This window comes from Rutilus rutilus, assembly GCF_951802725.1.
Source record: "Rutilus rutilus genome assembly, chromosome: 22".
NCBI lineage: Eukaryota > Metazoa > Chordata > Actinopteri > Cypriniformes > Leuciscidae > Rutilus > Rutilus rutilus.
In genome coordinates, this window is record NC_140227.1 from 2,787,477 (window position 1) to 2,806,819 (window position 19,343).

General features: G+C 37.3%; 1 protein-coding gene across 4 annotated transcripts in view; it reads left to right on the forward strand.

Moving 5' to 3' along the window:
• Positions 1–19,343, forward strand: part of lrp1aa (low density lipoprotein receptor-related protein 1Aa) — a 178,581-nt gene that overhangs the window by 33,054 nt on the left and 126,184 nt on the right. For all 4 annotated transcript variants that reach the window (XM_084394815.1, XM_084394816.1, XM_084394817.1 and 1 more), the window contains exons 3-4: positions 5,923–6,060; positions 18,347–18,466. In XM_084394815.1, the coding sequence (XP_084250941.1) occupies positions 5,923–6,060; positions 18,347–18,466 (258 nt within the window). The remainder of the gene's footprint in view (positions 1–5,922; positions 6,061–18,346; positions 18,467–19,343) is intronic.

Consider the following 19,343-nt stretch of genomic DNA (forward strand, 5'->3'; position numbering starts at 1 on the left):
GCACTTCTATCTACTCCTCAACCAGACCACCTAGAGACTTCGGGTTTTCGGCATTATGTTAAGGAAGGTCTAATCTCGGGAACGCACGGAAAAGATTTTGGATTTCCTGGAAATTCCAGAAAAAAATCCGTTTTTTGCAAATTTCTCGGCAACCATAATAGCTATCGAGTTGAAACAAATTGCAATCGATAGCTTCTAAAATTTACAATAATATTAGAAAAAAAGAATTGATCAAAAATCTTTCCTTTATGCTTCAAAAATTAATTACAACTTTATATGAAGGGAAATAAGAAAAATATAGCCTTTTCACCTATAAAACTATTGTTCCACAGAAATACGTAAGGAAGGTATTCACAAGAGTCATGAGCACAATTAATTCCACTGAATTACGGCAAGAAATCAATGAAGGTATCGATCAAGATTTGAAGAAGGAGCAAGAATATATGAGAAAACGACAAGAGGTTGTTGCAAAATAAATGGAAGAACGTTCAGCAAAGCAACAAAAGATGGCGACATCCACACCAACGGCTTCCTCATCAGGCGTATCTGATTTCTACGATGACTCGTGGCTTTCAGAGGATGTTTTGGCAAATATCTCGAAAGCAGAAGAAGAGTTTACAAAGTCACAAGCCAATAGTCAAGCAGAAAAGAAGGAAGAATCTGAAGAGGACAAAGCAGAAAAGGAAGCTGATACAGAGACAATCCAGGATATTGAGTGAACACAAGATGTCAAAAATAATGAGCTAATAAAAAAAATTATGTTCAACTAGTCAAGTGATTGTGCCTTTTTTATTATCCATTGCTGATTTGATTTCAGAAAGTTCATTTGAATTTCAAGAGAAAGTTATATTCTCGAGCAACTTATTTTCTCTTTCATTTACTATCTCTTAGTGTTGTGATCCCATGACGTGAGAAAATTGCGCTAAAACACTCACTGAGTTTTTATTACTTGTTTTTTTACATTTTACATTTGTGCTTTCCAGGCCTGAGAGATCATGGAAATGAAAAGAATCTTTAAAAACTCATGGAAAAGCAATGGAATACACAATTATTCTAGTTATGCTCTGATCTAAAGGTTTTCATTACTAAAAATTGCATTGTTTGTTTGAGTGAGAGAAATGTAAAATATATATTTTCTACTAATCTACTTTCCTACTTATCTACTAATCCCAAACATTTGGAAAAGTCTGGGAAATGCATTGGCAAAAAGGTTATGATGTCATAACCACAACAGTTTCAGGACAGGTCGCTTTCACAGTTTACAGTAGTGTCAGTATAAGGTCTACATGTACAGTACAGTAGTGCCCATAAGTGATGTCCTCATAAATTGATATCTTCAGCCTTTATTCAAATATTATCAACAATGTGTTAAAGATTTTGTAAGTAGTTGTTGTGCTTTTATTTGTCATAATAATGCAATGAAATATAATAATAATAATAATAATACATTTTATTTGGCCGACGCCTTTCTAAATACCCAAGGACATCTTACATGTTTCGGAGGACATAAAAGAATAAAGAAATTAAAATATATTAAAATTCATTGTAGGCTAATACATGATACAAATAAAACAAATCAGAAAAGTGCTAAGACCGCCAGAAGAAAGCACTATAAAGAGTGTCAGGAGAGTTACTATGGCGATGTAGAAATAAAAAGTTTTAAAGATTAAAAGCTTTCTTAAAGAGATAGGTCTTTAGCAATTTTTTAAATGAAGTGACTGTGTCTGCCTGTCGAATGTGGGAGGGGAGAGCATTCCAAAGTCTTGGAGCAGCGCAACTAAAGGCCCTGGCCCCCATGGTGGAGAGGCGGAATTTGGGGGTGACAAGGAGGCCAGTCGAGGAAGAGCGGAGGGAGCGTGTAGGAACATATCCTGATAGGAGGTCATAAATGTAGGTGGGTGCAAGATTATGAAGTGCTTTGTAAGTGATGACAAGGGTCTTAAAATCAATACGGAAGTGCACAGGGAGCCAGTGTAGAGTGATAAGGATAGGTGTGATGTGTTCTGATGGTCTGATACCAGTGAGGATTCGAGCGGCAGAGTTCTGAATAAGTTGAAGTCTATTTATCAGCTTGGAAGGGAGACCGATGAGAAGGGAGTTGCAATAATCCAGACGTGACGTGACAAGGGCATGAATTAGGGTTTCAGTGCTGGCTTGTGTCAATGAGGGTCTAAGCCTGGAGATATTTCGGAGGTGAAAAAATGAAGTCCGGGTAAGTGATTTAATCTGAGATTTGAATGAAAGGGAACTGTCCAGAATATGCCAAATTGTGCCAACATCATTTTTGGTCATGCAAAGAAATGATAAATACATGCAAAAACAAGAGAGAACCATTGAAATATGAATAACTAATTATGTTGTATTCAATGCTTTTTCCTCTGAGTTTTTGTTTTTCTATGTTTTTGCATAGTAAATTGCATAGTGACCTGTAGCTGTAGTTTGCCTTTTTTCCCCAAATAATTTTGTCAGATAAATGTTTTAAAAAATATATTCAATATTTTCCAAATATTTTGTGCTTTAATTGAACTTTAATTGAATATCTCCTCCAGACATCATTTTTCCCTACCTAACGTATCTCAGTTTATGCTCATTATTTCATAAGAGCATGAAGACTTCTGTTTTCCATCATATGAACCCTCTATGAACCTGGACAGATGTCTTCACAGTCTCTGCATGGTTTCTGTTGAGGAAATGCACTTTCTGTCAAGATAACTCCTCGCATTGAGGTGTTTACAGTTCTGTGTAGACTAGCTGACCTCCATATTCTCTTCTGCCTCAAACGCTATGGGTGGTTGCTAAGGTGTTGCTAGGGGTTTCTCAGTAGTTGCTCGTAAGTCTACCCGTTTTACCCTCTGGCAGGTGAATATCATATGTCTGATCACAAAATAACTGCATAATTGTCCTCACCAAACCAAATGATTTGACATATCATTTATCTTGTTAGCACCCGTCAAGTTTAATAGGTTAGGAGTTTGTTTTCATCACTAAAAACCTAATTATGGTAAAAACTAAAAGTCTAGCCAAATGCTTAGTTCATTATTCAACCCTAAAACCCATTGGTTGATTCAGAATTTGACGTGTTGAAGTGCTCAAACAAACAGAGCAAGTTTTAAGATGTCAACCTATCAATATAGTTGAGTGAAACTGGGATATGAGAATATATTTTAACAACCAGAATAAACATACACACCTCGATAGAAACCCTGTGTCATAGCGTAATAAAGCAGTGAATTAACGTCGCGCCGCTGATGTGTGTTTGTGCTGGCGCTGTATTGATGATCTCATCAGTAAACTAGACGTTCAGGGCTCATTTATTGTTTCAAACTCTGCTGCGTTGCGTAACCTTTCTGCAAAAACACGTTCGCTCATTTCTGCTCAATAATCTGGAGACTTTTGGTCTTTTTTCACTCCACGCCCAGTGTTTCTGTCCAGTCCAGAGCGGATGAGAGCTCAGACACACAAACACAGCTCATCCAGTGACTCAAAGACTAACACATGACTGCACACTCATGGACACAGCCATAATAAAACCATAAACTGCAATATTTAACCAATTGTGGATGAAAGCAAGAAACAAAATTACCACAGAATGATGCATATGTTACATGAGGTTTTCCACGTACCACCGTTTTAAAAATAACAGATGCCATGTGTCGCCACAGTAAACTGTAGTATTCTTTCGAAATATGTTGCTTACTCTATGAACGTGAATTCTTGTTCAAGGGCCGTAACCACCATAAACATTTAGAGGGACAGTTTTCTGTTCACAGACGACCAGTGCGAATTCCATTGCAAACGGTGAAGGAATGTTAAACGACCGACAATAATATTGTCACACTGTTGTTGTTGCTTATACCTCACTGTTGTTGCACTTGCATGAATCAAAATCCCAAAGAAAGTTTATTTTTAATTCACCGACTGAAATACAGGAATTCACATGAGAAAGCACTACACAACAACTAAACACAACTAATACCGGAACAAAGAACTAACTCAAACTCAGGGCTTTTAGTCACAGCAGACAAAGGGGATAATTAACGAGACACATGTGAACAGAATGCTCGAATCAATCAGTAACCTAGGAAACAAACAGAGGATGACAGAAATAATTAACAAGCTAGAAAACTGACCATGAAACTAAATCAGAAAACAAGACATGAAGGCGAACTCTAAACATGGACAAACAAACTCAAAACATGACAAATATCCAGTGATGCAAGCTACTCAACGTTATCAAATGTTGCCATTTTGAACAGAAAACATGCTATAATTTACATGATTCATGGAATTCATAACTGAATGTGATGTGCGTGTTAAAAAAAGAAAAACTATTTGCAAATAGTTTACATTTAAATTACTTGACAACTACAATTAGACCTAAAAACTTATTTTCCCTTTCTTATTTCTTTTTCATAATTTCCATAAATCCTTTTTAATCCATTAATTAAAAAGTCTGGTAACACTTTAGTTTACGGTCCAATTCTCACTATTAACTAGTTGGTAATTAGCATGCATATTACTAGGATATTGGCTGTTTATTAGTACTTAAAAAGCACATATTAATGCCTTATTCTGCATGACCATATTCTACATCCCTTAATCCACCCAATATCTAAACTTAACAACTACCTTACTAACTATTATTAAGCAGTAAATCAAGCGTAGCGTCAGTTCTGGCAGGTCACGTTAGTCAACTCGCATCAGTGACTCTCAGCTGATCCACGTCTACCTATAGGAATACGACACCTATCACTAGGCGCGTTTCCATTACAGATTTGCGCAAAACTTTTGCGATTGTTTTTTTTCTAAATGTCGACAAAAAACTATTGCGAAATGACGGCATTTCCATTAACCGATGTTATGCGACTAATACGTCATTTTTCCTCTCGCGATAAGTAAAATCATTCCAAAAACCATTGCAACGGACGTTGGTAGGTTTATGTACTATATCCCGGCCACTGCACTAGCCATTATTATTAATCGAATTCGAAGGAGATGTATGTGTGTTTTCCAAGCATTAATGGTAAGGAACGACCCTTATTATACTTGTGAGCGGCACATATGAGGAGTTTCTGGGTGTTTCTCACTCATTTCTGCTTCGAGGTCTTTGATTGCGGCATTTATTTGAGGTTTAGAATCCATTATTCCTGTAATTCTTCTGTCTTTTATGAATTTAATAAAGAACTCTGTCTCGTATTCTGTCCAAACACACCGCATCATCTACGTCAGCTGACCTGTTAATGCGCAAAAACAGTTTCCAGTGCAGTTTTGCGAAATATTTCTTTTTCTAATTGCCTGAAAAACCTCCTCATGCGAGCAGAAAAACTTTTTTGCGATAAATGGGAGTTTTTGTGAAATTGACGTGTTTCCATTGGGCGTATTTCCAATTCGCAATTTCAATTTGCGCAATTTGAAGGGTAATGGAAACGCGGCTAGTGTATACATATATAAGCTCCTTCAGTATTATCAGCAGCTAACGTGTTTCTCAGGAGCTGATGACCCTCCTCCCTCCCCAGCTCCACCTCTCGTCAGTCAGGATTTGGCTTTCTGGTTCCCCTTGAATCAGAATATATTCTCAAATTATGTTGTACATTAAAATGAATGAATGATATCTGCAATACATTGATGTTGGTTCTGTTCTGTTCACCCAAAGGGGGGTTATTGCTGCTCTTATCCATGCTAGGCTGCACAGAGGCACAGGGAGTTCTTGCCCAGAACAGAACCATACCGCCAATCCTAACTGTATGCTAATTGTCAGTCGTAGTTGATGATAGTGGTCCTGACAGAATTGATGATTCAAGATATGGTTACAGCTTTGCTATGTGGTACAAAATGATATCTAGCATCTTACATGGAGATTTTGCAAGCACTGTAGGTTGTTGTTTCATCATCTTAATGCTTTTGTGATCTTCTCTCTTTCAGGTCCTCATAACCGTGTGTCACGGTGTCCTCCCAATGAACATCAGTGTCTGGGTTCAGACCTGTGTGTTCACATGAGCAAACTGTGTAACGGTGTCCCCGACTGCTCTGACGGAGGAGACGAGGGCCCGCACTGCAGAGGTAACAACTACACCACTCACACACAGTGCTCACTCATATACTCATATTCAGTTCTGCTTATCACACATCAATTTTAGCATTATAAATACGAGTAATATTAGTAATATCAGTCTTTCTGTAGAAATGAAGCTTGACACAGAAACAAAGTTAAAACTTTACTAACTCACCCTCATGTTTTTGCCAACCCATTACATCTTTGGAACACAAATTAAAATATTTTCAATATTCTCACATCATTTGTTTTCCATCCATTGAAAGTCCTAACAACTTTGACCTTCATAAAAAGATTGTAAAAGAAATGCAGATGAATCGAGTGGTTTAATCCAAATGTTCTGAAGAGACATGATAACTTTATGATGCAGCTATTTAAACAGCAGCTCAAATGTCCTTGCAGTTTTCAAAAGCTTGGACTTTTCATGAATAGACAAATATTGTGTCGCTGTGTCCCAATTCACACTATGCCCTAAACATATGCACTCTTTTTGTGAAGAAAAGGTACATACTTTTGAGTGTGTAGCAGAAGAGTTTTGGGACATACTACCACACCATAATTGTGTCTTAAAGGGATAGTTCACCCACAAATGAAAATTAGCCCATGATTCACCCTTAAGTCATCCTAGGTGTAAATGACATTCTTCTTTCAGACGAATACAATCAGAGTTATGTTAAAAAATGTCCTGGCTCTTCCAAGCTTTGTAATGGCAGTGAATGGCCATTTAAGTTTTGAAGTCCATTAATGTGCATCTATCCGTCATAAAAGTGCATCTATCCATCATAAAAGTGCATCTATCCATCATAAAAGTGCATCTGTCCATCATACAAGTGCATCTGTCCATCATAAAAGTGCATCTATCCATCATAAAAGTGCATCTGTCCATCATAAAAGTGCATCTATCCATCATAAAAGTGCATCTGTCCATCATAAAAGTGCATCTATCCATCATAAAAGTGCATCTGTCCATCATAAAAGTGCATCTATCCATCATAAAAGTGCATCTATCCATCATAAAAGTGCATCTGTCCATCATAAAAGTGCATCTGTCCATCATAAAAGTGCATCTGTCCATCATAAAAGTGCATCTGTCCATCATAAAAGTACATCTGTCCATCATAAAAGTGCATCTGTCCATCATAAAAGTGCATCTATCATCATAAAAGTGCATCTATCCATCATAAAAGTGCATCTATCCATGATAAAAGTGCATCTGTCCATCATAAAAGTGCATCTGTCCATCATAAAAGTGCTTCTATCCATCATAAAAGTGCTTCTATCCATCATAAAAGTGCATCTGTCCATCATAAAAGTGCATCTGTCCATCATAAAAGTGCTTCTATCCATCATGAAAGTGCATCTATCTATCATAAAAGTGCATCTATCCATCATAAAAGTGCATCTGTCCATCATAAAAGTGCTTCTATCCATCATGAAAGTGCATCTGTCCATCATAAAAGTGCATCTGTCCATCATAAAAGTGCTTCTATCCATCATGAAAGTGCATCTGTCCATCATAAAAGTGCATCTGTCCATCATAAAAGTGCATCTGTCCATCATAAAAGTGCTTCTATCCATCATAAAAGTGCTTCTATCCATCATAAAAGTGCATCTGTCCATCATAAAAGTGCATCTGTCCATCATAAAAGTGCTTCTATCCATCATGAAAGTGCATCTATCTATCATAAAATGGGCAACAAACTCAAGCTCCTCCAACATTTCTCTTTAAAAATTGTCGTTTAGACTCTAATTCGTGACTGGTGTGTTTTTGCTCTATCCTCTGCGCTTCCGCGTTCGTCATTACGTTGTGCGTCAGGTCAAGGGTTAGTCTTCCGCTGTAAAACGCTGCATACGGCCGTCTGGCGGAAGCTAGTAATTTTAGTTGATAAAGTTTTAAATATGGATATTTTTCACTTCAGAAAGCCTTTATTAACCCCCCAGAGCGGTGTGGAGCACTTTATGATGGACAGATGCACATTTATGATGGATAGATGCACTTTTGTGGACTTCAAAACTTAAACGGCCATTCACTGCCATTATAAAGCTTGGAAGAGCCAGGACATTTTTTAACATAACTCTGATTGTATTCGTCTAAAATAAGAATGTCATTTACACCTAGGATGGGTGAGTAAATCATGGGCTAATATTCATTTTTGGGTGAACTATCCCTTTAAAGAGACAACTCTGTTACATAGTTATGTGCAAACTGTCACCGTAAACTAAACTGTCAATCATCTTTACACAGTTAACGTCCTCATATACACACTCCACATTTCAGTTCATTTTATTATTCAACAATTCTTCCTACTGTATTGAGAGAAAAGAAAAAGCACGTTGATCTGCCAGATGTGGGTCTTTCATGCTGAGAACTCTCTCTTGTTTTTGCATAATGATGCACTGAAAGCCGCATGAAACAGAAATTGTGATCGTCTTGTCTTCCCTATTGTGCCGTATATCCGAGTGAAACGGCTTCTGGAACAAGAACAAATGTGGGCGGGGCTTGAGTTTGTCTGTGGGGAATTGATTGGATGGTTGTGGTTTGCTATTGGTGGATCTCATGTGAGTGACAGGTTGCCCCGCCCTCGTCATCAGAGAAGAGAAGAGATGAGGGGATGAAGTTTTGATTCATGATTACCAGGAACATGAATTTAAAACAATAACGTGCACCGATAAATCATTTATAATAAGCACTGCAATTTTCCATAAAAAAATAAGAATGGTCAATTTTAGAGTTCATGGTGACTTTAAAAGTTATTGGCCAAAAATATCTTTACGAAAGTTCCCAATGTTGTTGCAGGTGAAATAAATAGATTTCGATCTAGATTGTGATCAGATCTTTCTATCAGTAGATGGAAGGAGTTCAGGAGTTCCAAAAATAATATATAGTATATTTTCTCTTATTTATCTCTGCAAATTATGCAGGAGTAAACATCATTCCTGGGAAAATATGTGAACCTCCAGGATTTTCTGTCCATTTTAAAACATAATTGGATTCAGGCGTTTCAATTGTTTTAGTGGTATAAATCTGGTGTGAGTTTAGCAGCTCTGCTTCACAGAAAGAACATAAACCTGGATCGTCTCAATCATAATCTGGACTTCATCACGCCTGGTTTTGGAAACTGCCATGCCTCAATCAAAAGTTCTTAATTCTCACTAGGCTGAAAAAGTATTTGTGAAGAGATTGATGTGCATCAGCTAGATAGTGTACAAAGAGAAGAAGTTCAGCTCCTCTGTTCCTCTACTGAGGAGTGACCGGGCAGAACAATCACTCCATAAGCACGACATATAATATTCCAGGAGGTCACAAAGAACCGCAGGGTAACAAGGATCTACAGGCTTCTCTTGCACTGGATAAGATTCATATTCATGAGGCCATCAGACAAACACTGAACAAGAATGATGAGCACAGCAGGGATTCTGCAGAGAAGAGGAAGACACTTCTGTCCAAGAGGAACACTGCAGTATAACAGTTGCCAAATACCACATGGATGAGCCAGAAGACCATTGGAAAAATATATTTCTTAGTAGATGAGCCCAAAGTAAAATAAATAAATAATAATAATACAAAAATGTTTTGGTTTCAATAAGAAACATTCAATTTGGACAAAAAACACACATGCGATATATAATAGCAACCGCTTCCCAACTGTAAAGCTCACAGTTATTAGTTTTAAATAATTATGTGTTATTAAATAATTTGCTGCCTCTGGACCAGGACAGAGTGCCATCATTGATGGAATGCGTATTGAGTTATCTGAGGAAATTTCACTCTCGAAGGAAGAATGGCCCAACATTTCTCCAAGCTGTGATTTTTTTCCCCTCCAAATAAGATAAAGGGGTCATGAAATGCATTTTCAGATCTTTATATTATGTTTCTGAAGGTTAGTTTATGACCTTAGCAAAGTTATTTTTTGCGCCAAATATTTGTAAAAACAAGATTTCCCTTCCTCCTTTTCACTCTCTGTCAAGAACACTACGTTTCAAGGTGCGTTACTTCTTCCAGAAACACAAGAAAATGTCCACTGTTGTGGTTGGTGAACTTAATTGCACGGTCTCCACATAACCACATATCTACAGTATATACGCATTGCATGAACTACACTGGGACATATTCAACTTGACTACACAATATATTAATATTCAACTCAAGAAAACATGAATCCGTGTATGTACTGATTAGATTAGCAGCACTCAATGACACTTGCTCTCTTAATAGTGTTAAACGCTGGCTTAACATTTGATGTGCTAAACAATTCACTGTCTTTTTGAGTGAATCATTGTATGATTCACTCAACTAATTTGGTCAAAAACACTATTTTATGGTCTAAAGCGCAGGGCGCAAGTTCACTTAGTGCGAGTCCGAATCCACTTTTGCTAGTTTAATGACAGGGAAAATGGTCGGCGCTCCCGGCGCATGGTCTAAAAGGGTTGTCCCTATTCTCATAATGAGTAATGGGAGTGTTTTGGGATTTACGTGCGTTAAACCAATCAGAGTCTAATCTCCCATTCCCTTTAAATGCCAGTTGCGCTCGCGCCATGGCAGATTCGCTATTTACATGACGGAATTTGATAGTGGAAAGACCGAAGCCGTCTCCAGAGCGCAAACGGATCTGCTCGTGCGCGAGGTAAAAGTGCGCAAGCAGAACATCTACGGGACGAGCCGGATTCCACCATATCTTTATGTACACAATAATAATCTTTTACATTGTAATCCTTTTATTTTAAATATTTAGCATGTTTGTGTGCTGCTGTGCGTCCTCGTGTGTGTAATAAGCAGTGTACGCTCGTTGTGGACCCGCCTATAGGCTCACATTACTAATGCGCTCTTTAAATAACAAAAAAATTAAATACTGCGCCATTGACTTTAGACCAGGTTTCAGTTGGTCAATGGCTCAGTCTATTTCAGTTCCTCAAAATAGCAACGCTCCAACAATGCGCCTGAACACACACTCGTTTTCAGACCAGCAGCCCATGGGCGCACAAATGGGCGCAAATGCATTTGCTATTTAAACAACGTGGCGCAGGACGTGAAAATGAAAACTGCGTCGGGCTGAAACTAGCAAAACACACTTGCGTCGCGTCTGGCACTGCGTTGCACCGGTGTAAGATAGGGCCCTGTATATTCAGGAACTGATATATTTACTACTGATGCACAATGGTTAATCCTGCTTTGAATTTGTTTGGAATTATTTTGTTGGCAGATCAAAAATACACAAATTGACTGGCAATATGTACATTGTTACTCAATTGTACTGAATTGTAAAAAACAATATCACACACACAACCATGCTGTCGGTTGGAGCATCAGCACCCCTGAATGCAAAGTTTTATGAGTTTTTTATTTGAGTAGGTTTTTTATAGGACTTGGGCAAAGATCTGAACTCAATGTACAGGTACAATAGTGTATAAAAGGAAAGGAAAATTCCTGGGCTTTTCGAATGCAGTTAACCTTGATCTACCTATTTTAGCTTCACCCCCATATGCACACACACTCTCTCTCTCTCACACACACAGCTGTAGTGTCTCTCTTTATGCATGAATCTAGCGGGTGATCTCCAGTGATGTGACACAAACCCGTCTGGACATGAACACACTGGCGGGGTGATAGAGGACAACAAACCAGAGGAAATCACTGGAGAGATACAGACAGAAACTGCTAGAGTTCAAGATTTATTCTAGGTTAATTACAAATCTAGGGTTAGATCACCTAATCAAATGTTATTGCCATTTACAAACTTGGCATGATTCACATCAGATTTGAGATCAGGGACAACAAATGCCACTGGTTCTGCATGTCTTGTGACTGTTCACTAAAAATCAGCAGGGTTTGAAATGAACAACCGCCAACCTGTCTAATGCAGGTGAAAATCCATAACGCATTTTTAACACACTAGCCAATTTGGCGGGTTATGCTTCATAAATGATGTTCTATTACTTTGCATGGCATAGCTATCAGAGCCCTTTCACTAAAAAGATCCTCAAACATTAGCAAAACAATGTGTAAATAGTTTTTCTTTTTTAATGGTAAGTGATCACAAACAGTGATTGACTGTCATAAAGCAGAAAGAAATACACTAATTCAGAATCAGATTTAATAATAAATAGGCTGTATTTAAATCTAAGCTGTGACATTGATAATCTGGTTTCTTTCTGATCATTTTTGTTTTGACTAGTAGACGTTCTGAATGGCCGGTAACTTAAAAAGTGAGTAGCCAAATTGGCTGATGAGTGGAAAATTTCATTTCAAACCCTGGACTTCAGAAATCTTGGAATATAGAGCCATTGTATGGACCACATTTATTGTACTGTTTTGTTATTTTTTATACTTAAAGGGATAGTTCACCCAAAAATGAAAATTAGCCCATGATTTACTCACCCTCAAGTCTTCCTAGGTGTATATGACATTCTTCTTCCAGACGAATACTAGATATATTAGTATACTAGAATACTAGAATAATTAGTTATATTAGAAAATGTCCTGGCTCTTCCAAGCTTTATAATGGCAGTGAATGGCCGTTTCAGTTTTGAAGTCCGTAAAAGTGCATCTGTCCATCATAAAAGTGCATCTGTCCATCATAAAAGTGCATCTGTCCATCATAAAAGTGCATCTGTCCATCATTAAAGTGCATTTGTCCATCATAAAAGTGCATCTGTCCATCATAAAGTGCTCCACACGGTTCCAGGGGTTAATAAAGGCCTTCTGAAGCGAAGCCATGGGTTTTTGTAAGAAAAATACCCATATTTATAACTTTATAATCTAAAATAACTAGCTTCCACCAGACGACAGTACGCATGTACTACGCAAGTTGACTTACGCCACAAGAGTAACCTGTGATGTATGATGTAGGAGTAGTGTAAGCTTGCGGTTTAAACAAATAGGGCTGTGCAAAAAACTGAAACTCCTCTTCTATTATACAGAAATCATATCTCTTCAAAATTGCAAATTCGCGACCGGGGTTTATTTTGCTCTTTCCTCTGAGCGTCCACGTTTGTCATTACGCTGTGTGTCGGGTCATGGGTTACTCTTCCTCCGTAAATCGATGCGTACGGCCGTCTGTCGGAAGCCAGTGATTATAGTTTATAAAGTTTTAAATGTGGGTATTTTCCTTACACAAACGCATCACTTCGCTTCAGAAGGCCTTTATTAACCCATATGGTTATAATGGGTGGATGCACTTTTTTGGGCTTCAAATTTTCACCAGCCATTCACTCCTATTATAAGCTTGGAGGAGACATGACTTATAACTCGAGATATTAGAAGAATGTCATATACATCTAGGATGGCTTCAGGGTGAGTAAACAATGGGCTAATTTTCATTTTTGGGTGAACTATCCCTTTAAGTTGGCAGTAAAAAAAAAAAAAAATCACTCTCCAATTGTATGGAAAAGAGTATCTGCAGTAATTGATATGAGTAAATGTTGAGAATTTCCATTTTATATCTCGTTTGCACACTAGTTTTAAACAAATGCAATAATAAATATATATATATTTTTTTTTTATGTAACACATTTTACCACAGTCCTACTCCAAGTCCCTGTAGCTTCACACCGATGTGTCGAGTTTATCCAGAGGGATTGCTTCAGTTTTTATTAAGTCTTCATCAAAGCTGCTGGTTTTCAGTGGCGACTGCATCACTCTCTCATCATCAGGTGTGTCTGAGAAGATTCAAGAGCACTGGCTGAAATATCATCAAATAAAGATTCACACTTAAAAATGCATGGTGTTTCGTGAGTGTGCATTGATGAGAGAAGATTGCAGAGGGACTAGTGGTCTAATGAACACACACATGACCTGAAGGATCTCCATCGCAGAATGTTTTATGACCTTCTATGGGAATAAACGTCTTTCAGTCCTGTTGAGTGTTGGGCTTTACCTGTTACGCAACGGCTCCGAGACTCAAAGGTGAAGATCCAAATGCAGTTTATTTACAGAGTAGTCGTACAGGCAGGGTCATCAATAGCGAACAGATCAAAGGAGGAAACACAGAATATCCAAATAACAGGCAGAGGTCAGGGCAGGCAGCAATAATCAGAGTCCAATAAACAATCCGAGTCAGGCCAGGCAGAGAAACGATCAGGAAACGGTGAAACAGTCCAAGGTCAGCAAAAGAAGAAGAATCAAACAAAGGTAAATAACGCTCAGAAATGTAGTAACAGTAAAACAAGACTTCGTGGTGAGTGAATGAATGAACATGGTATAAATAGACTTGAGACTAACAGGATAATGAGACACAGGTGAATGCAATCAGTGAATGAGGTACAGGTGAATGTGATCAGTGATAAGTGATGAGTCCGGGCAGTGAGTTATGGGAAATGTAGTTTGTGAGTGATAATAATCTTATGTGGAGTGCCCTCTGGTGGCTCTCAAGGGCACTCCAGCTGGTGACCGTTACATTACCACTGTCCTACACAACACATACATAAATAAATCTACATAAATATAATTATTTAAAGTGACAACATATGCAGTTTTAGGAGTAACATAAAGTACTGACGGTACTAACATATGTACATTTCTCAGTAGCGTGACAGTAGCTTGGTCTGTTTTCAAAGTCCTCAACAACTGCAGACTCTGGTATGTGTTTTTACGACCCACGTTTTAATGAGTGTCATTTCATGTTGTTTCTTCATCATGAGTGGCTTTTAGCTTTGTAAACTGCCGTTGCACATTAGCTTCCCAACGCTGTTCAATGGCAGAAGCAAGTGATTTCAAACCGCTTAAATGAATGCAATGCATTTGATCCAAACTTGAATTGCTCAGTCATCACATTCATGAATTGGAAACATTATCTCTGCATGGCTTCATGTATGAGGAGGACATGTGTCACTTTAGATAATCGATACAGAGTCAGTCGTTGAAACTGAAGACTATCGGATCTGATCTTATATCTAGAGGAACGGTGAAACACTCAACAGTTCACTGGTCAGTAGAAGGTGCATTAATGAAGAAAACATTGATGCTTGAAGCCACTGTATGTCACAGACGAATACACAACACTGTCATTCTTCCAACAGGATATTTTCATTGCTTAATTCAAAAACACTGTTAGTGTGACATGATTTGTTAAAAGAAAAATTGGTTTACCTTTATGCATTTGGCATACACTTTTATCCAAAGCAAAATTAATTCAAGATGGACAGTTTTGGCATCACTAAGAATCTAAATGATCTTGGCATTGTTAATACTGTTTGAGTGACAGGAACATTTTCATTTTTAGTGTTTATAACAATATCTAGAGAACAGGGAGAACACACACACACACACACATATACCTACATGCAAATCAAAACATACTCATATAATTTCTGCTCTGATCATATACCAACACTGTCCCAAAACCTAGCGAAGACTACAGAGACAGGCAGTTCTTCTAGAACAGCATCTCTATTGAAATGAAACCTAATAGATCCAGATTGGACTCGATTTGCGGTTGCTTTCAGTAGTTTGACATTTGAGCATTTTGCTAAGCTAATGATGAAATCTTGTTCTCTGAACATTCAAAACCTTTTTTTTTTTTTTATGTTTCAAAAACGTTTTTTTTTCTTCTTGGTTATGCGAACGTTAAGGGAACATTCCATTTTGTCATTCTTTTAATGTTCTCTGAACGTTCTGAAACAAGTAGTAACATTTACAAAAAGTTAAAAGAACATCCAGCTAAACGTTTCAGGTAAAAATGTTCCATGAACAATGTAGAAAAAAAAATTTTGTGCTAACTTTTTGAGAACTTTATCAAAGACCAGATAACTTTGAACGAACGCTCTATTAACATTACTGGAAGAACATTTGTTCACCATGTTAGCTGGGAAGGCTGTCTACATTAAGAGCTGTTAGCATATTAGCATAGTTGCTGGGAGCTGTTGATGCAGGTCATCTAGAGCAGAATGGGCAACTTCGGTCCTGACTCCTGTCCTGGGGTGCGTTTCCCAAAACCATCGTTCCAACGAACATTCGCAAACAGCATCGCAGGGTTGTGTGTTTGGAACGACAGATCTCGACCTGTGGTTAGAAGCAGAGTTTCTAGTTTGCATGACATGTGGACTTAATAAATCCTGATCTTGAGCAAAATAAGCAAGCTGACATTCAGTACAATCTGTATCTTTTATTTAGAATACATACAAATGTCATTTACGTCTTTTAGTTTGTCAAGAGATTTAAAGCACGTTTTTGAAGAGTGCGCATGGGTAAACGTGCTCGACTATGTAAGAACGAGCCTATGATTGAATCTGGAAATAAAGCAAAATAACTGAGAAAAATGAGAAATAGTCGTCAGATGCCATGTTCGTAATTTATAGCAAAACATCTAGCGGTAATTCGATCTCAAACAGACTCATTAAACGAAGTTATTACTCCACTACGTATACGTGACATAATTAACCAACGTGGCTGAACGACCAATTTGCGACAATACGGTTTCGGGAAACAGTCGTGACTCGTGACTAGCTAGTTGGTTCCTTCAACGATGCATCGTACTACGGTAGTGAAGCAGTGAGTTACGTCGTTGTACGGGAAACACACCCCAGCACAGTTTAGCTCCAACCCTAATCAAGCACACCTGAACAAGCAAGCTAAGGTCTTCAGGATTACTAGAAAGCTAAGTGCGGCTGAGTTTTTCCTCCAGGACTGAAGTTGCCCATCCCTGATCTAGAGGCTCATTTGTTTCTGACTGTGTGCTCATATTTCTGAGATACCAGGTGCTGTTATTTTATTTGGGTCACTCTGTGGTTTGTTAAATCAGTCAAAGATGCCATTGCACTGAAAATAGAAGCCCAGGCTCATTGGAAAACGTACCTGTGGGCGGCAACATTTCTGCAAAATTATATTAGCTTTTGCCACAGTTTCAAATCGAAATGTCCAGAGAGTGGCCCTAAACGTGTGTTCAGTTTCATCTGAAACAGATGAACGTGAATATTACGTTGTTTTATTGGAATTTAAATGTCCAGGGAGCGGCACTAAAAGCTTACACTGCAAAAAATGCTTTTCTTACTTAGTATTTTTGTTTTGTTTCCAGTCCAAATATCTAAAAATTCTTAAATCAAGAAGCATTTACTAGAGAAGTAAAATGACATAAGAAATTCTATTTTGTTTTAAGATAAAAAGAAAGTAATTTAAGTAATTTTTGCTTAAAACAGCTAAATTATCTGCCAATGGGGTAAGAAAAAAAAATCTGAAGTCGAATGGAAAACAAGAAAAAAAATCATAATTCAAATGGAAAACAAGATTATTTTTCTTACCCCATTAGCAGATAATTTTGCTTGTTTTAAGCAAAGATGACTTAAATTACTTTCTTTTTATCTTAAAACAAAATAGAATTTCTTATGTCATTTTACTTCTCTAGTAAACGCTTCTTGATGTAAGAATTTTTAGATATTTGGACTGGAAACAAAACAAAAATAATAAATTAAGAAAGCATTTTTTGCAGTGTAATGCTACATTGCAATTTATAATAATAACGTATACCTACTGCCCAATAGTGTTAACAAAAGCATATGTAGAGTAACAAAAGTCGGCACACTGCCACTGCTGCTTCCAAAGAATCAATTTAGTGAACTGTACAATCTTTCGACCTGAAGATCTTCGTCAAGTATAAAAACAAGTACACAGCAAGGTACAATATCACCATGATCTATCACACCCGATCTAATTATCAGACTCATTAAACCAATCATACAAAATACACAATAATAACCAACATAACAAAAATGCTGAGTACATGCAAAAATAGTCACCAATATATACAGAAAATAATTGACTCAAATATTGAGAACGAACACCAAATCAAAGACCATTAGGGAAAGGGTATTTAATGATTATATATAAAACGCTTCCCTCTGTAGCAGAAGTTTATTAATGTTACCACCCCTTATTAGTGCTTTCACTTGTGCAACACCTATAGGTATCGAAGACTCGACAGATTGCGTTTAAAAGCATTAAAGTGATCCAAGTTCACTTGACCAGGGTCAAATAGATGCTTTTAGGTTGTTCGTTCAATTTCTTAAACATATAGTAAGTTTTTGTGTATTCGAACACTATGAAAGTGTTCTTTGGTGAATAACTGTGTGTTAGACGTTAGCTGGATTCTAGTGCTTGCGCGTTATAATTCTAGTATGTGATGTATAGTCTGTTACTAAAAATAGAGATGTTATGCATCATATGCTTTCGTTATACAAATAGTGCTTTTAGACTTCTTTTAATGTTTTGAACTTTGCAGTCTTCCAGAAATGTCTTCAGCCAGCAGCGTGACTGTGAGTGAGTGTGTTGTTTGACCTCTGTGTGTCCTCTGCTCTGATCTCTAGAGCTGGTGCTGAACTGCACTCTCGCGGGTTGCCAGGACGACTGCGCCGTCACTCGCGGCGGCCCCGTGTGCTTCTGCAAGAGCGGCTATGAGATCAGCCAGGACGGAAAGACCTGTAAAGGTCGGTAGCATGTGCACACACACTCACACACACCAACAAAAACATTCCTTGGACAGATGGATGCAGATACAGAGAGTGCATAATTATTTTAAGTTTATTGGAATAACCTATTTTTATTTTTTTTAATCTAAAACGTAGAATTTTTAATCGGGTATCATGTAAAGAAAAATGTACCGTCAGCTTGTCATCGTCACAAATTATTTTGCATGTTTTTTTAAGATATTTAATTGTTTATTTTAAGATACTGACAGTACATTAACCTTTTGTATTACATGGATATTTAACATAATTACATAAATGATTGTATTATATATGAACTAATCTGAGCAAATGTTATGCCACAATGTTTTAGGACATCACATTTTTTTCATTTGCTTACTCTCCAAAAAAAGGTTTCGTTTGTTACCATTATACAATAATGAACAATACAGCATTTATTGCCCACTTTGTTTGTCAGTATTTTTGTCTTATTTTTCAGTCAAATGTCCAAACATCTTTTAAACAAGTAAAATTTACCGGAGTGACAAAATTGTGTAAAATAATAAGACTTATGTTCAGAGAATATATCTTGATTTTTAGCCCATTGGCACGTTTTTACTTTACTTTTACAACATTGTATGTATAAAAGTTTGTGTCTGCCACAGAAAAATAATTGTAAAAACAAAATTAAAAAGGCAATTGCAAGTTTATATCTCACAATTCTTAGAAAAAAGTCCGAATTGTGGGATAGAAACTCACAGTTGCAAGATCGATATATAAAAAAGCTTTTCATCTCACAATTCTTCTCGCTATTGAGAGTTTATATCTCTCAATTCTGACTTTTTGTCTCAGAAGAAGAAAGAAGAAATGTAATGTAAGTTAAAAAGTCGTAATTAGC